Below are 18003 nucleotides of genomic sequence, written 5' to 3' on the forward strand. Positions count from 1 at the left end.
GACAGAGGTGATGGTTGCTCAACATTGAGAGTGGCCTAAATTAGTCCCTGGATTGTTGCTTTCAAAAGGTTGATTTTGTTCATGTAAATTTCACCTCAATGAAGAGAGATAAGAATATGGAGCAAGGTAGGAAAATTCATAACAGTTTTCAATGATGTCCACAGAAGCAAAAATCTTAGATAAAATACTACCCACAGATATGGAAGCAACCTAAATGTCCATTGACAGATAAATCGGTAAAAAAGATGTGATAGATATAAATTATAAATACAATGGAATATTACTGAGTTATTTTTTTAAAAGAATGAAATAATGCCATTTGCAGCAATGTGGATAGACCTAGGGATTATCACACTAAGCAAAGTAAATCAGAAAGAGAAAGCCAAATATCACATAATATCATTTATATGTGGAATCTAAAAAAAAAAATGATACAAATGAACTTACTTACAAAACAGAAATAGACTTCACAGACACAGAAAACAAATTTATGGTTACCAAAGAAGAAAGGGAGGGAGAAAGGATAAATTAGGAATTTGGGATTAACATATACACATATGTAAAATAGGTAACCAACAAGGACCTGCTGTATAGCAAAGGGAAATATACCCAATATCTTGTAATTGCGTGCACGCATGCTCAGTGACTCAGTCTTGTCCAACTCTTTGCAACTGTAGCCCACCAGGCTCCTCTGTCCCTGCGATTCCCTAGGCAAGAATACTGGAGTGGGTTGCCATTTCCCCCTCCAGGGGTATCTTCCCTACCCAGGGATTAAACCAGCATTTCCTGCAGCTCCTGCGTTGGCAGGAAGGTTTTTTTACCACTCAGCCAAAAGAATCTGAAAAAAAAAAAAGCAAAAAGAATCACTTTGCTATACCCCTGAAACCAACACAAAACTGTAAAGCAACTATACTTCAATAAAAACGTTTGTAAAATACTGCTACTCACATTTCACAGTGTGGGGAGGAAAATCACATCATGGCCAAGGACAACTTGGCCAGAAGAGCATGGAGGAGTCAGCCTCAGAAATCCAAAGCTAATTGATCTCTGTCAGCGAATGGACTTGCTTCTAACATAGATGCTTATTTTTGCCTCCGCACCACGTGTGTGTTCCAGGATCTGGGGACCTGAGAGGGTTAGGACTGGTGCAGGAAGGGGGGGCGGGGGGGGGGGATGGGGGGGGCGGGGGGGGTGGGGGGTAGGGGCGGGGCCAGGTCAACATCCTGGCAAACCTGAAGACAGAGCCTTAACAAGAGCAGAAAGGCGCTTAAGAAGAACACCAGTAGAGTTTAAACGTTGAATTTTTAACTGTTACATTTCAAATAGGCATCAAAAAATATAGGAACTCTTCTTTTTAAAAAATTCAGAGGGCTTCTCTGGCGGTCCTGTGGTTAAGATTCTGTGCTTCCACTGTAGGGGGCAGATAAAATAAATAAATATGAATAAAAATTAAATAAATTTAAAAGAAAGTGATTCAGAAATTCTGACATATGCTACAACATGGATGAACCCTGAGGACATCATGCTGAATGAAAGAACCAGTCACAAAAGGATAAACACGGTATGAGTCCATTAATGTGAGGTCCCCAGAGTAGTCAAATTCATAGAGACAGAAAGTTAGAACAATGGTTACCAGGGGCTGGGGAAAGGGAAATGGGGAGTTAGTGTTTAATGAGCACAGAGTTTCAGTTTTGCAAGATGAAAGGAATTCTGGAGCTTGATGGTGGTGATGCTTGCAGAAGATGAATGTACTCAATGCCACTGAACTGTGCCCTTAAACTGGTTAAAACGGTAAATTTAGTGTTACATATAATTCACCATGAAAAAATACAAAGGTGGAAAACCAAAACAACAAAGAAAAACAATTTTTAATAAAGATAAAATAAAAACCCAAAGGTGAAGGTCGTTTGATGGAAAACAGAGTGAGGAAGGATGCAGGCAAAGGCGAGTGAATAAACGCCCCGCGGGGAAGAAGCGGAAAATAAGCACGTGGGCAAAAGGAAACCCATGGCTTGGATGTACGTCAATCGCACGCAGAGAGCGCCACCTTCTGGTGACTTCCTGTGTTCGTCAGTTCAATTCAGTCGCTCAGTCGTGTCGGACTCTGCGACAAGGGGCTGAAAAAGCAAGCTTAGAATTCACTGCCATTTCCTCCTTATACCAACATCATTCCCCACCCCCACCCCCACCCCCGTTTACCAACCATTGTGGCAGAACAGACAGCATCACTGAGAAAACAAAAAGGAGTAGGAAAAAATAACTTCTATCGCCGCCACCCCCCGCACCGCCGCCACCTCCCGCCCCACCAACCTGTGACCTGAATCCAGAACCATGCACCAGCCCATCCCCCCTTCCTGCTTCTATGAGGAAACAATTTGCCCTGATCCAGCAAATCCAGGCCACCTCCACCAGCTCCCACCGGACTGTTTAACGAGTCACCCCAACTGTCCTCCTTCTCCATTAGATTATTCCCACCAGCAAACAAGTATGCTGATTCATTTTTCACCTTTTTGTTTTATTATTGAGATGAAATTGTCATAACATAAAATTAACCATTTAAAATAAACGTCAGGGGCTTCCTTTGTGGCTCAGTGGTAAAGAGTTCACCTGCCAATGCAGGAGACACAGGTTCGATCCCTGGTCCCGGAAGATCCCATATGCCTCGGAGCAGCTAAGCCCGAGCACCACAACTACTGAGCTTGTGCCCTAGAGCCCAGGAGCCACAACTATCGAGCCCACATGCTGCAACTACTGAAGCCCGCACACCTTAGAGCCGGTGCTCTGCAACATGAGAAGCCAGTGCTCCGCAAATAGAAAGTAGCCCCTGCCCACCACAACTAGAGAAAAGCCACGCAGCAATGAAGACCCAGCACGTCCAAAAAATATAATTATTAAAAATAAGATAAACTTCAGTGCATTTAGTGTATTCATAAAACTGTGCAGCTGTCACCAACATAGAGTTCCAAACATGTTCATAGTGCAAATGAGCACATGAAAAGATGCTGCACATATATCACCAGGGAATTGCAAGTTAAGACAACAAGAAACCAGTACACACCTTTGAGAATGGCCAAAATCCAGAAAACAGACAACACCAATTGCTGGTGAGGGATTGCAGCAACAGGAACTCTGGCTCATTGCTGGTGGAATGCAAAATGGTCCAGTCACTCTGGAAGGCAATTTGGCAATTTCTTACAAAACTAAACATACTCTTACCATATGATCCAGCAATAGCACTCCTTGGTACTTACCCAGAGCAGCTGAAAACTTACGGGCACACAAAAACCTGCACACAGCTGTTTATAGACGCCTAATTCATAATTACCAAGAGTTGGACACAACCAAGACATCTTTCAGCAGGTGAGTGGATAAATTGTAGCACATCCAAACAATAAAATGTTATTCAGAGCTGAAAAGAAATGAGCTATGAGGCCATGAAAAGACATGGAGGAGACTTAAATGCATATGACTAAGTGAAAGACGCCAACCTGAAAAGGCTGCTGCTGCTGCTAAGTCGCTTCAGTTGTGTCCGACTCTGTGCGACCCCATAGACGGCAGCCCACCAGGCTCCCCCGTCCCTGGGATCCTCCAGGCAAGAACACTGAAGTAGGTTGCCATTTCCTTCTCCAATGCATGAAAGTGAAAAGTGAAAGTGAAGTCGCTCAGTCGTGCCCGACTCTTAGGGACCCCATGGACTGTAGCCCACCAGGCTCCTCTGTCCATGGGATTTTCCAGGCAAGAGCACTGGAGTGGGGTGCCATTGCCTTCTCCGCTGAAAAGGCTACATACTGCATGATTTGATCTCTATGGCATTTTGAGGAAAGGCAAAACTATGGAGACAGTAACAAGATCAATGGTTTCCAGGAATCAGAGGGCAGGGAGAGATGAATAGGTGGAGCACAGAGGATTTTTAGGGCAGTGAAAATATTCTGTATGATGCTATAACGGTGGATACACATCATTATTGTTGTTGTTGTTTAGTCACTAAGTTGTGTTTTTGCCACCCACGGACTGCAGCACACCAGGCTTCCCTGTCCTTCACCATTTCCCAGAGTTTGCTCAAAATCATGCCCATTGAGTTGGTGATGCCATCCAACCATCTCATCCTCTGTCACCTCCTTCTCCTCCTGCCCTCAGTCTTTCCCAGTATCAGTGTCTTTTCCAATGAGTCGGCTCTTCACATCAGGTGGCCAAAGTATTGGAGCTTCAGCTTCAGCATCAGACCTTCCAGTGAATATTCAGGGTTGATTTCCTTTAGGATTGATTGCTTTGATCTCCTTGCAGTCCAAGGGACTCACAAGAGTCTTCTCCAGCACCACAGTTTGAAAGTGTCAATCCTTTGGTGCTCAGCCTTCTTTATGGTTCAACTCTTACACCCATACATGACTACTGGAAATACCATAGCTTTGACTATATGGATCTATATGTCGTTACACATTTGTCCAAACCCATAGAATGTACAGAACCAAGAATGAACTAGAAGGCAAACTACAGATTTAGGGTGATAATGACATGTCACTGTAGGTTTATGAAAGATTGTAAGAAAGGTACCACTCTGGTACTCATAATGGGGGAGGCCATGCATGTATGGGGCCATGGAATATAGGGGAAGTATCTATAGCTACCTTCTTCATTTTCCTGTGAACCTAAAACTGATCTAAATACAAAGGTTTTCAAATAGTTTTTATCACCACTTATTTCTTTTAAAGTTTTATTTATTTTCTGGTTGTGGTGGGTCTTCTTTGCTGCACGAGGGTTTTCTCTAGTTATCTCAAGCAGGGGCTACTCTTGGTTGTGGGGCAAGGGCTTCTCACTGAGGCGGCTTGCTGCTGTGAGGCACAGGCTGCAGGCTCACGGGCTTCAGTAGCTGCAGCAACCGGGCTCAGGAGTTGGGGCACACAGGCTTAGTTGCCCCGTCACATGTGGGATCTTCCCAGACCAGTGACTGAACCCGTGTCCTTTGCATTGTGAAGCAGATTCTTAACCCACTGAACCACCAGGGAATCCCACCACCTATTTAGTAAGCAGTTGTTTCCCCTTACCTGCTCCCCACCAGCCCCTGGCAACCACTGATCTACTTTCAGTCTCTGTATCTATTCTGGACATTTCACAGGCTAAATGAACTCATACACCCTGACTTTTTGCCTCTAGTTTCTTTTGCTCTGTGTACGTATTCAAGGTTCAGGCACATTGTAGCGTGTGTCAGAACTTCCTCTGTTGTCATGACTGGATAGCACTCCATTCTGGTCAGACCACATTCTATATGTCCATTCATCCACGGCGGGATACATGGATTGTTCCTGTCTTTTAAGTAATGTGAATAACGTTGCTAGGAACAAGCAGGTACACGTATTTTCCTGAACACCTCTTTTCAGTTACTTGGGATACATTCCTAGGAGTGGAATTTCTGGTGATGTGGTAATTCTACGTTTAACTTTTGAGAAAGCGCCAACTCTCTTCCCCAGTGGCTGCATCCCTTTACACTGCCACCAGCAACTTACTGGGGTTCCAATTTTGCGGTAACCCCCACCTTCACTTATCTTCTGTTTTTGCTCCCTTCCCCCAATTAGAGCCGGTCTCCTGGGCATCTTCCACTTTAAGGCAAAAAAAAAAAAGAAAGACTGAGCGCCCTCCCTGTCTAGCCTCTGCCCTAGTCTCAGCCTCCACTCTGCCCCACCCCAAGAAAAACTGTAGAAAAAGACGCCCACACACCCTTTCTCCTTCTTACTTTATCTTCAACCTGTGGCACTGCTTTCGCCTCCATCACCCCCACGGTGTTAAAGCGCGGGTCTCGCTCTCGGGTTTTACGGGAAGCCTCGTGGCCTGGGCCCCGATGGTGCTCTTTTATTTGATTCACTCCTTCCTGAACTCTCCGGGTTTCCTTCTCATCCCTATGGTCGCTCCTTCCTTCCTAATTCTTCCTCACCCCCAGAAACCGCTAGTTATGGGGACACTCCCTCCTCCTCTCCAATCCAGGGACACCCACTGAGACAACTAAACTTCTCTCTCCAACCCACAGTCCGAGCGCCTTCCTGATCTCTCCATGTGGGGGCCCCGCAGGTCCAGAGCTCTACTCCCAGTGGTACCCCCTCCGTCCTCCCCGCCTTCCCCATCTTCCTCCCCAGAATGGCGGGCTCCATCCTTCCGCAGTTCACCCCAGGTACCTCAGAGGCGCTCTTGCTTCCTCTTTCTCACGGCCACAGGAGATCGACTTTCCCCTCGAAACAAATAGAGAATCCGACCACTTCTCACCCCCTGCACGGCCCCACCCTGCACCAGCGCCATGATGCCCTTCCTGGACCAACATGATCGCCTCCAGGCTCCCACTTTAGTGCCCATCCACCGTAACAGTGTCCCCCCTCCACTATCATCAGAAACACCCTTCCCACTTTAGGGGGCTTTTTCCTTTATTGCTGCATCCTGTGCACCTAGAAAAGTGCCTAATACCTAGTATAATACCATTCAGCTATCTTTTTTTTTTTTTTGGACTTGGCTTTTGGGATCTTAGTTCCCCAACCAAGGATCCTACCCCAGTGCCCTGCAGTGGAAGCATGGAGTCCTCACCAGTGGACCACCAGGAAGTCCCCAACAAATATCTTTTTTTTTTTTTTTTTAATTGCATCAGTCTTAGTTGCAGCAAGAAGGCTCTTAATTCTGGAGCAGGGGCTCTAGAGTGCCTAGGCTTAGGGGATGGGGGAAGGAATGACCCCAAATGGGGAGGGAGTTTCCCTTTGGGGAGATAAAAATGCTTTGCAGCTAGATAGAGTTGAGGATCACACAACACTGCAAGTGTACTAAATGCATGGTAGACTTTAAAATTGTTTAGTCATTAAGCTGTGTCTGACTTTGTGACCCTATGGACTGTAGCCCGCCAGGTTCCTCTGTCCATGGAATTTCCCAGGCAATAACAGTGGAGTGGGTTGCCATTTCCTTCTCCAGGGGATCTTCCCTGCCCAGGGGTCAAACCTGGGTCTCCTGAATTGACAGATGTATTCTTTTATCGCTGAGCCACCAGAGAAGCCCAGACTTTAAAATAGCTAATGGCTAATTTAACACTATGTGAGTTTCCCTCAAGGTAAAAAGAGAGAAATGGTGAGAGCTGGAGAGATATATACAGACGCACACACACACCCTGGACCCCCTCTCTATCTTCACCACTGCAGCCCCCACCCCACTCCATCCCTTAGCTTCTCAGGCCCATCAGAATTCCCCAAGTGCCAGGACCCAGGCGCACCGACCATGTTCCCCTCCTTGTGGGCCCCCCTCCCTTTTCAACCTGGACCCTCCCTGGAGTATCCTGAAAGTGACTCACTGGGCTTGTTGCCCACAGGACAGGATGGGTAACTGGCAGCACACGGTGACCCTGCTCAAGAGAACAAAGGCCACTAAAATCCAGGCCTGCTCATGCAAGACAGGTGTTTGTAACCATGGCTGGACCAGTGTGCCAATGACAAAGCTGGCCCTCGGACAGCAAAGCCACTTGCCCACGGTCACTCAGCAGGCTCCAGTGGCCAGGAGTCACCCACCACAGCCTGCCCGTTCCCGGCCCTCTGTCCCCTTGGTGGCCCTGATGAATCAGGCCTCCCTGGCGTTCATGCCCTTGTGGGGTCACCACCTCTGCCCCTGACACACATCTGGGCTGACCTGAAACTCCACTGAATCAGCAGAGCACGGAGGAACTGGTGGCCCAGTTCTACGTCTGAGTGTTAGAAGCTCTGGGGGCTTTGGCTCTCTACTTTTGGGGAAGCCCGAGTTGTCAGAAAAGGACTTCGGTCATCCCCCTCAGGTCATCACATAGAAGGGCCAACTGGAGAAGCCACGCAGAGGGAGAGGTCCAGCTGTCCCAGGCACCCCCACCCACCTGTGCACCAGACATGACCCTGGTGCCGTCCAGTGACACAGTGACATCCAGCCAGTCCAGCCCCGAGATGCCAGCAGCCACCATTCATGGGAAAATAAAGAGACACCAGCCAGGTGAGAGAATATACCAGTGGGAGTTTGGGGCCGGTGGGTACAGAGTGGTTTGTGCCACTGATCACTGGAAACCCAGCTGACACCGGAGGAAGATCCAGACCTTAGACCTCATCAGCTCAGGTGGAGTCTGACACCAGCCTCGCACCCCCTGACCTGCCTCCATGGCCCACTCTGGCTGGCCACACCTGAACAAAAATGAAGGTGGAAAAAAAAAATCTTAAAAAAAAAAAAAAGAAAATTCTACCCTCTGGCATAACTCCTTTCTGACAACCAGAAGCCCATCAGTGTTCCAGTTCTGCAGCATGAAACGTGGGCCCAGCTTGGGGGCTGGGGGTGCCCAGCGGGCACCAAGGGAAGGCCTCGTACCCCAGGAGGCTGGGCACCCTCTGCTCCACTGTTGATCAAGATCCCCTATCCTGGCTGCAGCCCACCTACCAAGCCCCCACAGCTGTCTGACAGAACTCGAGCCCCCAGCACGCTGCCTGAGGCCCAGACTTCAAATCCCATGGGCAACTGCCCAGTGGTCTAGTGGTTAAGACTCCACTTTCACTGCCAAGGGCGCAGGTTCAATCCCTGGTCAGGGAACGAAGATCCCTCAACCCTCGTTGTACAGACAAAACAAAACAAAAACAACCCATCTCCTATGGGAGCAGGGTCCCAAAGCTGAACTTTCATACCCCCAGGAAACTCTGTCCTCTCCCAGCATCTTGTCATCAGGGGCCAGCTCTCCGCCTGCTGGATATCTGAGCCTCAAGACACTGTGTGGGTACCTGGGTGCTTCCCCAGGCTACCAGGGTCCCGGCCACCCCATTAGGACATGAAAGAAACGAGAGTCAGGGAAGTCTGTCCTCATCACTCCACAGCTAGAGTATATTAAGCACACTTCCTGTATTCTTTGTTTTTTTGGCTGCACCACATAGCCTGAGGGATTAGCTCCCTGACTAGGGTTTGAACCCACAGCCCGGGCAATGAAAGCTCAGAGTTGTAACCACTGGACTGCCAGGGAATTTCCCCTTTCTATAGTCTCAACACCCTGGCAGCTGGGGCCTCACTGCCCAGGAACGGACTGTCCCTCAAGGAGTAAGCGAGTTACTGGAGATAATTAACAAGTCACCAGTGACTTGTGCCTCTCGTGTGCATACCAACCAACCCAGAGCCACCATCCCCCTGTGCTGCTCATCCTTGGGGCCAGTGCAGTGTGACTGCCTGACGGTAAACTTTTCTCCTTTTTTGGCCACGCCACTCAGCATGCAGGATCTCAGTTCCCTAATCAGGGATCGAACCCATGCCCCTGCATTGGAAGCCTGGAGCCTTAACCACTGGAAGTCCCTGACACTAAGCTTTCGATTGCTGACGTCCATCGTGAATGTTGTGAACAAACGCATCACCAGCTGCACAACACAGCTACTAGCCAAAGCATGTGGAATCTTCCCAGAGCCTGGATTGAACCCATGTCCCCTATACTGGCAGGCAGATTCTGGACCACCATGGAAGTCCTCCCCACTCTGATCTGTCGGGGGCCTGCCGTGTACCCTCCAGGACCTTCAGGACAAATCTTGTCCCTCAAAGTTCCTTGATGGCCAGGACTTCCCCAGCGGTCCAGTAGTTAAGATTCTGCGCTTCCAGTCCAGGGGTCATGCATTTGATTCCTTGTCGGGGAAGTTCTGCATCACGCAGAGTGCAGCCAAGTGGTTTTTCGGGAAGTATATCCCGCACTGGTCCAGCTGCCACACTGGCTCTGGTTGGGGAGCATCTGTCGGGGTCTCGCTGTAACAGGGCCCCAGCGGGTGCCCTAGGTGGTGCTCTCTGATAGCCTCGCTGTTGACAGGCTGAGACATTTATAACAGTCCGTGCCGACACCCCAGCTGCTGCTGCTGTTCAGTCACTCAGTCGTGTCCAACTCTTTGCGACCCCATGGACTGCAGCACACCAGGCTTCCCTGTCCTCCACTATCTCCCAGAGCTTGCTCAGATTCATGTCCAGAGTCAGTGATGTTATCTAACCATCTCATCCTCTGCTGCCTCCTTCTCCTTTTGCCCTCAACCTTTCCCAGCATCAGTCTTTTCCAATGAGTCGGCTCTTTGCATCAGGTGGCCAAAAGATTGAAGCTTTAGCTTCAGTATCAGTCTTTTCAGGCCTCAGCATGCCTGAATAATAATAAAACCTACATTTTGAAACAAGGTGGAGACCAACCGGGGGAGATCCAGCTTCTGTCTCAAAGACAGGAAGCCGAAACGGATGGAGGCCCCCCAGCCAGCACTCCAGGAGGCACCGCCCAAGATCTGCTCCTCTCTGGGAATGCAAACTGTTCCCAGCCCCACCGTCCCCTGTCCTGATTCCAGGAGGCAGAGTGGCCAAGAGGGTGCCCAGGGCTGGGTCCCTGATTCCCACCCTCTATAGGCAGGCATTCCCCCACAGAGAAGGGGCTACACAGAGCCCCCAGACCACCCAGGCAGAGGGAGACAGAGGCCCAAAGGCAGACAAAGGATGTGAACTAGCTTTAATCACTACTCTCAAACAGAGGTAGCAATAGTATCTGAGTAAGGGGGCTGCCCCAAGAGTGATCCAGGGCCAGCCCCTCAGTTCCAGCTATGGCATGTTCCCCATCCAGGCTCCTCGTATCCAGGGGAGGATCCAGGCAACCCCAGCCTCCAGGGTCACCTATCCAGGAGCGCAGGTGCTTGGCACTGTGAGGACAGAAGAAGCCAGGTCTGGGGGCTGATGTGGTAGCAGCCACATGTGGGTCCCCTCTACCTGCCATACTTGGAGGACGTATGATGTGGGGGTGAAAGCACATGCTCAGAGCACCGAGGTCTTCTTCTCTGGCTGCAGTGACCCCTTCATGGACACCAGCAGTCCCAGCGGGGCCAGGCATCCCTGGGCACAAAGCCGGGACAACGCAAACAGGATGCCAGCAGCCAGACTGATGCTGAGCACCGCTGTGGGGAAAGAGAGAGGGGAGTGGGTAAGGGGGTACCGGGAGTCCCCCACATCCACCAAGCTCCTAACACACCAGAAAGGGGAGTATGTAGCTTGTCCATTCTCCAGGGCAGCTTCTAGGTGTGGGAATGGGGGCAGGAGCTGTTCATATTACCTACAGCTGCAATAATCCCATAAACATTTCGGTTTCCGGACTGAACGGAGTCCCGGTCCTCGATGGTGGTGACTGTGGCATTACTGAGGTAAGTGACATTCTCCAGGGTCACAGGAGTCCCCGTGGACATGGTCCTCCCCTCCTCGTGGGTCTTGGTTCCTGCAACAAGTCCAGGCATTCAGCAGCTGGGCAGGGAGCTCTGGGGCTGGAAGGATGAATGGGTGTCCTGGTGCCCCGGGATGAGGGAACCTGGGACTCACCCTCCAGCCCCAGACTGAGTGAGCAAGGCTGGTAAGCACTTGCTGCCCGAGTGCCCTCCTGCATTCCCATGGATATGCGGGCTCAGGCAGACACACATGTGCACCCTCCCAGCCTCGTCACACACTGGAATGTGTCATGCGTCCTGCTCTACTGACCAAGCCTCCCTGCCCCCATAGCCACACACCGCAGCCAAGCTCGTCGCTGTAGTCGGAACAGTCCCGGTGGCCATCGCAGAGCCACGTGCTTGGGATACACACACCATCCAGCGGGCAGCACAGCTCGCCTTCTGGGCAGGGCTGGGGCCCGCAGTTGAGAAGATTCTTATTGTGGTCAGGGCAGTCATCCATGATGTCACAAGGGGAGGGGCTTCCATTGGGTACCTCAGTACCTGGGGGTACATGGTGAGTCAGGCCAAATACCCACCCAAGAGAGCACGGTTACTCCCCACCCCTCACCCCGCTGCGAGCCCCACTTTCCGGAGAACGACTGACCCTATAAGGTCTGCCCATCCCAAGGGCTCTGCCCTTCTATTAGCACCACCTTCCAACCAAGACCCCACTAACTTGCTGCCCTGCAAACCCATCTTTTAACCCAAAGATCCAGCTGGCCCTCCTTGAGGCCCCGCCCACCTCAGAGTTCCTTGCCTGAAACCCACACCTGTTCCACAAGCACCTCCTCTCATGGCCCCGAAAAGCCCCACCCCAGGGCATGGCCACTCACCACACTCTTCTTCATCACTGCCATCAGGGCAGTCCTGGTCAACGTCACAACGCCAGATGAGGGGCAAGCAGCGGCCATCGCTCCGGCACTGGAAGTTGGTGGGCGGGCACGAGCCTGCACTGGGGCCTGAGGAACGCACACAAGTGGGAGGTCTGGACCCTCAGCTAGGAGGACAGTGTCTCAAGCTGCGACCACCAGGAGAAAGCCAGGTCCCAGGAACTACACTGGTGGTCACCACCTTTGCTAAGGATGCACTGTGTGAGGGGCCTGGAGCCCAGCAGTTCACAGCCTCACCAAGAGCCCTACTGGTCAGATTCTACAGCCATGCCCATTCTACAGAAGACACACAGGAGAGGAAAGGCCTGAGGCTACAAGCTAGTGGCAGAGTCAGGGTTCAAACCCAGGTCTCACTGATCCTGGGGTCTTTACCAGGCTCCAAATGGCCAGATGGTCTCCCCAAGGGTCTCTCCAAGCTTGTGGTTAAACAGACTAGGGGAGGGGCCATCTCTGAACCTGGCCTGGCTCAGGCCCACCGTCAGGGTCAACAAGGCCTGTTATGTCTCAGCTATCCTTAGCAAAGGAAAAGATTCTTGAGAGTCCCCTGGACAGCATGGAGATCAAACCAGTCAATCCTAAAGGATTATCTGATTATCTCAACCCTGAATATTCATTGGAAGGACTGATGCTGAAGCTGAAGCTTCAATACTTTGGCCACCTGAGTTGAAGAGCCAACTCATTGGAAAAGACCCTGATACTAGGAAAGATTGAGGGCAGGAGGAGAAGGAGATGACAGAGGATGAGATGGTTGAATGGCATCATCGACTCAACGGACACGAGTTTGAGCAAACTCCAGGAGATGATGAAGGATAGGGAAGCCTGGCGTGCTGCAGTCCATGGGGCTGCAAAGAGTCAGACAAGACTGAGTGACTGAACAACAGCAACTTAGAAAGTGAGGCCTTGCGTAAAGGACCTACTTGGTCACCATGGCTTGTTGACCCACCCACTGAATTCCTCCCAGAACTCTGACCACTTTCCCCATCCTGATTGTGCCACCTCTTCCCCAGGTTCCCCACCCCCATCTCCCTCAGACACCAGAGACCTGTCAGAGTCACACCATTAGGCCACCCACCCTTGCCTGCCCTTTGCTCAACCTCTCACAGCCTACATCCTATATGTGGCCGGTAAGTCCTGACCAGCCCTGAACCGTTCCTGGACCTTGCTTCCTCCTACATTCCTCCTCTTCATCAAGCTCCCTCTGGCCTAGCCACCATGCTGCTGTGGCAAGAGGCCTGGCCCATTTCCACCTTTTGCCCTTGCCGTTCCCAGGCCCAGTACTCCCTCTCCTCCCTCCTCTCTGCATTTCCATGATTTCCTCTTCAGACTTCACGTCTCCAGCTTATTTCCTGAGAGGGGTCTCAGGTCCCTCTCAGAGACCCCTGAAGCCCAGTGTCTTAGAACAATGGCCCTTGAACTGGTACCTGTGTAAAGTGGACACTTAGTGATGGTCAGGGCTGTGACCTTTTGACTGTAAACCCAGGGTACTGCCTGATGATAAATGGACACAGCTCACACAACGGTCTGGGCTGTATCCAGCTGAGATATGAGCCTTCCGGGACCCTGAGCAGGAGGGACATAGAAGGGCCTGGAAGCTGGGCCAGCAGACTGGAGTCTGAGGGACCGAGGAAGGGAGTGGCCTTTATAGCTTCCTCCTGGATGCAGCAGGGTGGGTGGCAAATACCTGGCTTGGCCCCAGCCTAGCTCTGTTCCATTTGATTCTGGTCCTCTTGCCCCTTCCACCTCTGCTCACAGGGGCAAAGTTGAGTAAAGCCCCACTCCAAGCTCCCACCCTCCACAGCCAGCTGGTCTGCAAGCTGGCCTCCAGGCCCAAATAACCTGTAGGCCCCACCGTCCCTGAGTTCTGTGGAATGGCCTGGAGCCGACTTCCTTCCCTTCCATGGGGATCCGAAAGCCTACAGCTCCCTCCCCAAGTCTTGCCCCTCTCCGTAGCAATCTCTGACCTCCCTCCCTGGAGTCAGGCAGTGTGTGTGTGTGTCCTATAAAGTGGGCATCAGAGCAGAGCCAACCGGGCCTTACAGGGCCGTGGTTTGGCGAGATTAGTGACTGCCCCTCCCAACCTCAGTTTCCCGACCTGGGAAAGGGGCCACGCTAGGAGTCCCTACCTCAGGGTGCTGAAGGAAAGAGACTGCTTGGGTGTAAAGAGCCTGAGCTTGGTTAATGTCTTGATCCTTGAAGGCAGGAGGAACACTTAGCTTGAAAAGGCAGGAGTAAGAAGGGGAACCAGATAAGACAGGACCCGCGGGTGTGTGAATCTGAGTCTACAGCTGAAAGTCGGGGGCACCAGTGTGCACAGGGAGGTCATTCTAACCTGTCCCACTGCCTCTAGGAACCTCTGAGAGAGCCACCTCACTGAGGCCAGGGCAAACGTGTCCTAGGGCCTGGGGTGCCAGGGAAGATCCTTCTTTCTCTCATAAGTCCAGAGAAGGAAGGTGCAGAGGTTGAGAGGGCGGGAGATGGTCGCCGAGGAAACTCAGACAAATCGCCCCGGGAAGCAGGCGCCAGATAACCAGCCGCGTTAAGGTTGGAGGTCGGACAACCAGAGTCTGTAAAGAACTTTCCTGCTTGTGCTGGGGTGAAGGGCAGCTTGGAGGTGACAATGAGGCACGACAAAGCAGAGCAGGTGCCGGGTGTGAGAGGGCCGAAGCAGGGCAGTTAAAGGCAGGCACAGCAACCCGGGCAAAGAGTCCACCACTGGGGAAGGCTCTTTGAAGGGCTAGGCTCCCCTAGACCCAAGTGCGGAGGGAGTGTCCTGGACAGACTTGCGGCGTAGCCAATGGTGAAGCGCTGCTGGCGGGCGAGGGCGGAGCTAGACTGCAGTGGGAGAGGGCTCGCGGGCTGCAAGTTCACTCACCTGGGGCCTGGGTCGGGGACCAGGTCTGGATCGGAGTCGGGGCGATCTCCAGGCACAACCCGAAGCAGAGAAGTACCCGCAGCCCCAGGCCTAGGGCCGCAGCACGCCACGCTAGACCCCGAGCCACCCAACCGTTCATCGTACCACCCCAGCTCAGCGCCGGCTGGGTCCACGCGCACTCCCGGCCTCTCTCTTATCCTCGTGCACGCCTGCGCACATACCCGGGGGGCGGGGCCCACACCCGGGGCGGGCCTACGGCCAGAGTTCCCGCTGCAGCCCCGGGGTTTGAGTACCGTAAGTGTCCGAATACCAGGGAACCCCCGATTTGAGAGTCTTCCCCTGTTTTCCCAGAGACACATATCGAAAGGTATGGGGCCTATTTGAAATTAGAAACCTCTGGAGATGCAAATGAACTCGTACTGACAAGTATTGTCATCTTACGATAACGTTCCACATGCACCAAATGTTCTGCCTAATTATCTTAGGAATGCCTCATCCCCTCCCTGCTCCTGCTTCTTTCGAGCGCCCGAGCTTATTATATATTTTATTTACTAATAGTACTTTGATTTATTGATTCCCCACTAGATGTCAGACCCAGGAGAGCAGGAATGCTGTGTTGCTCCTTGTATCCCCAACGCCTGGAACAGAGCCTGATAAATCAACGAAACGTCAATTCTTGGCTTTCATTCTGGGTGCTCTGTCCCTAGCCCCAGGATGTTCTCACTACCTCCTAATCCTCACAGACTTCACAGGGCGGGTCTTACACTTTATTTCGGAAGCAAAACAAGCGAAAGTAGCCTCGGCTTTCTCTTCTCACGCACACCCCTTAGGCACACAAAATTCAAACTTACAGGTTTTCTACCCAGCTGCTGTGTTTTCTTCTTGACTATAAAAGCTTTTACCCGCAGCTCTGTCCTCAGCAGAAGCAGCGCTACTGCACAGCAGGCCCCCAGGCAAGTCGCCATCCTTAGCTGTGCGTGTTTCCTGTGAAGCAACACTAACGTGTCCAGATTTTCACAGCAGGGGCTCTACTTGCAGGTTGACGACATGCTTACTATTGAAAACGTTGGCGATGGGCTTTCCTGGTGGCTTAGTGGTAAAGTATCCACCCACCAATTCAGGAGACACTTATTCCATCCCTGATCTGAGAAGATACCATGTGCCCTCAGGCAACTAAGCCTGTGCACCGCAACTGCTGAGCCTGTGCTCTAGAGCCCAAGAGCCCCAACTACTGAAGCTCTAGAGCCCTTGCTCCACAACAGGAGCAACTACCCCAGTGAGAAGCCTATGCACCCCCAACTGGAGAAAAGCCCTCCTAGCAACAAAGACCCAGGACAGCCAAAAATAAAAATTAAAAATAATGTGTCATATAAAATGGTGACTTAAAAAAAAAGTTGGAGATTATAGCCATGTGAGTGTGTGTGTGTGCTCAGAATAATCTCCAATTCCCAGGAGAAATTGGGTAAGAGACAAAGAGGCAGTGGTGCAAATGCAGATGGGAAGGGCAGCAAGCACGACTGCCTGAGGGAGGGGAGAGGAAGGAAGTGTCCCGCAGCACCACCTGTGGGGCTTGGCATCTTGGTGAGGTTGGCCTCTGGGATCCAGGGAGAAGCATTGAAGAAGCTGTGGGTTACCCAGCTGGCAATGTGTAGTCGTTGAACACAGATTCCTCAGCAGCTAGGTTCAGGGTCAGCTCTCAGGGAGCCTGAGAGAGTTCTTGGTCTCGCCACACCTGTTCTTCTTTCACTATGACCTCACAGGGACTCCCCAGGTGGCTCTAGTGGTAAAGAACCCACCTGCCAATACAGGAGACTGAAGACGTTGAGTTTGATCCCTGGGTTGGGAAGATCCCCTGGAAACGAGAACGGCAACCCACTCCAGTATTCTTGCCTGGAAAAAAACCCATAGCCTTGACTAGATGGACCTTTGTTGGCAAAGTAATGTCTCTGCTTTTTGAAATGCTGTCTAGGTTGGTCATAATTTTCCTTCCAAGGAGTAAGCATCTTTTAATTTCATGGCTGCAATCACCATCTGCAGTGATTTTGGAGCCCCCCAAAATAAAGCCTGCTTCCACTGTTTCTCCATCTGTTTGCCATGAAGTGATGGGACCAGATGCCGCAATCTTAGTTTTCTGAACGTTGAGCTTAAAGCCAACGTTTTCATTCTCCTCTTTCACTTTCATCAAGAGGCTCTTTACTTCTGCACTTTCTGCCGTAAGGGTGGTATCACCTACATATCTGAGGTTGTTGATATTTCTCCCAGCAATCTTGATTCCAGCTTGTGCTTCATCCAGCCCAGTATTTCTCATGATGTACTCTGCTGCTGCAGACTAAGTCACTTCAGTCATGTCTGACTCTGTGCGACCCCATAGACGGCAGCCCACCAGGCTCCCCTGTCCCTGGGCTTCTCCAGGCACACTCTGCATATAGGTTAAATAAACATGGTGACAATATACAGCCTTGACGTACTCCTTTTCTTATTTGGAACCAGTCTGTTGTTCCATGTCCAGTTCTGTTGCTTCCTGACCTGCATACACAGCACGTATCTGGCACACAGGATGAGCTCAAGACGTCAGACCTCTTCCCTACTGCATTCCCTTGCCAAATTTCAAGTCTAGGTTATAACACGTTTCTTTTTTCTTATTGGCTTACAATTTATTTTCTCAAAATTCTGATAAGTTCAAGATCATGGTGCCAGGAGAATAGTCATCCTCATTGATAACCATCTTTTCACTGCAACCTCACTTGGCAGACTGGGTCATTAACTTTATTCAGAAACCTTCAATGGCACATCTCATCCAGGGTTATTAAGTTCTTTGGTGTTACCTCCTTATTACCTCTGCACACTTTGCCCAGTCTTCTCCCTCCTGATCTTTCTAAATTCGATTTCATCCTTTGCTCAAACCAGAATCCCACCTCTTCCAGGAAGCCTTCCCAGGGGTTTTTTCCTCCTGATAATCATTTAGCATTTGTACTACCCACTCTTGGAGCATTTATACCTTCCCCTATGACTGTGACCTTTTCCC

General features: G+C 50.9%; 1 protein-coding gene and 2 long non-coding RNA genes across 4 annotated transcripts; all 3 read right to left on the bottom strand.

Moving 5' to 3' along the window:
* Nucleotides 1-389: 389 nt before the first annotated feature.
* On the bottom strand, nucleotides 390-1142 carry LOC147368675 (uncharacterized). The gene is made up of 2 exons (XR_015166739.1): nucleotides 949-1142; nucleotides 390-838 (listed from the first exon to the last, which is right to left on the bottom strand). It is a non-coding gene; the product is annotated as an uncharacterized LOC147368675 (long non-coding RNA).
* Nucleotides 1143-1283: 141 nt separating this feature from the next.
* Nucleotides 1284-4040, bottom strand: LOC147368676 (uncharacterized). 2 transcript variants are annotated; one of them, XR_015166740.1, is made up of 2 exons: nucleotides 3059-3771; nucleotides 1284-1410 (listed from the first exon to the last, which is right to left on the bottom strand). It is a non-coding gene; the product is annotated as an uncharacterized LOC147368676 (long non-coding RNA). The 2 variants fall into 2 exon arrangements; XR_015166741.1 differs by lacking the exon at nucleotides 1284-1410 and adding an exon at nucleotides 1849-2117 and having other exon boundaries at nucleotides 3059-4040.
* A 6417-nt stretch (nucleotides 4041-10457) lies between these two features.
* CD320 (CD320 molecule) lies at nucleotides 10458-15185 on the bottom strand. Its single transcript, XM_086409670.1, has 5 exons — nucleotides 14979-15185; nucleotides 12050-12175; nucleotides 11514-11717; nucleotides 11069-11227; nucleotides 10458-10913 (listed from the first exon to the last, which is right to left on the bottom strand). Exons 1-5 carry the CDS (start codon nucleotides 15115-15117, stop codon nucleotides 10774-10776), a joined length of 768 nt encoding a protein of 255 aa, XP_086265796.1. The 5' UTR covers nucleotides 15118-15185; the 3' UTR covers nucleotides 10458-10773.
* Between the last annotated feature and the right edge of the window lie 2818 nt (nucleotides 15186-18003).

This window comes from Bos grunniens, chromosome 7 (assembly GCF_055505025.1).
Source record: "Bos grunniens cultivar Pamir isolate PY7600 chromosome 7, Bosgru_T2T1.0, whole genome shotgun sequence".
NCBI classification, from domain to species: domain Eukaryota; kingdom Metazoa; phylum Chordata; class Mammalia; order Artiodactyla; family Bovidae; genus Bos; species Bos grunniens.

Bases quoted from the DNA above. Each gene is read 5' to 3' on its own strand.
- CD320 (XM_086409670.1), bottom strand. From the start codon at position 15,117: ATGAACGGTTGGGTGGCTCGGGGTCTAGCGTGGCGTGCTGCGGCCCTA. The intron at 11,228-11,513 runs GTGTGTGGCTAT...GACTTGTTGCAG, and splicing joins CAGCGACGAGCTTGGCTGCG to GAACCAAGACCCACGAGGAG. The intron at 10,914-11,068 runs GTAATATGAACA...CTTTCCCCACAG, and splicing joins TGGGATTATTGCAGCTGTAG to CGGTGCTCAGCATCAGTCTG.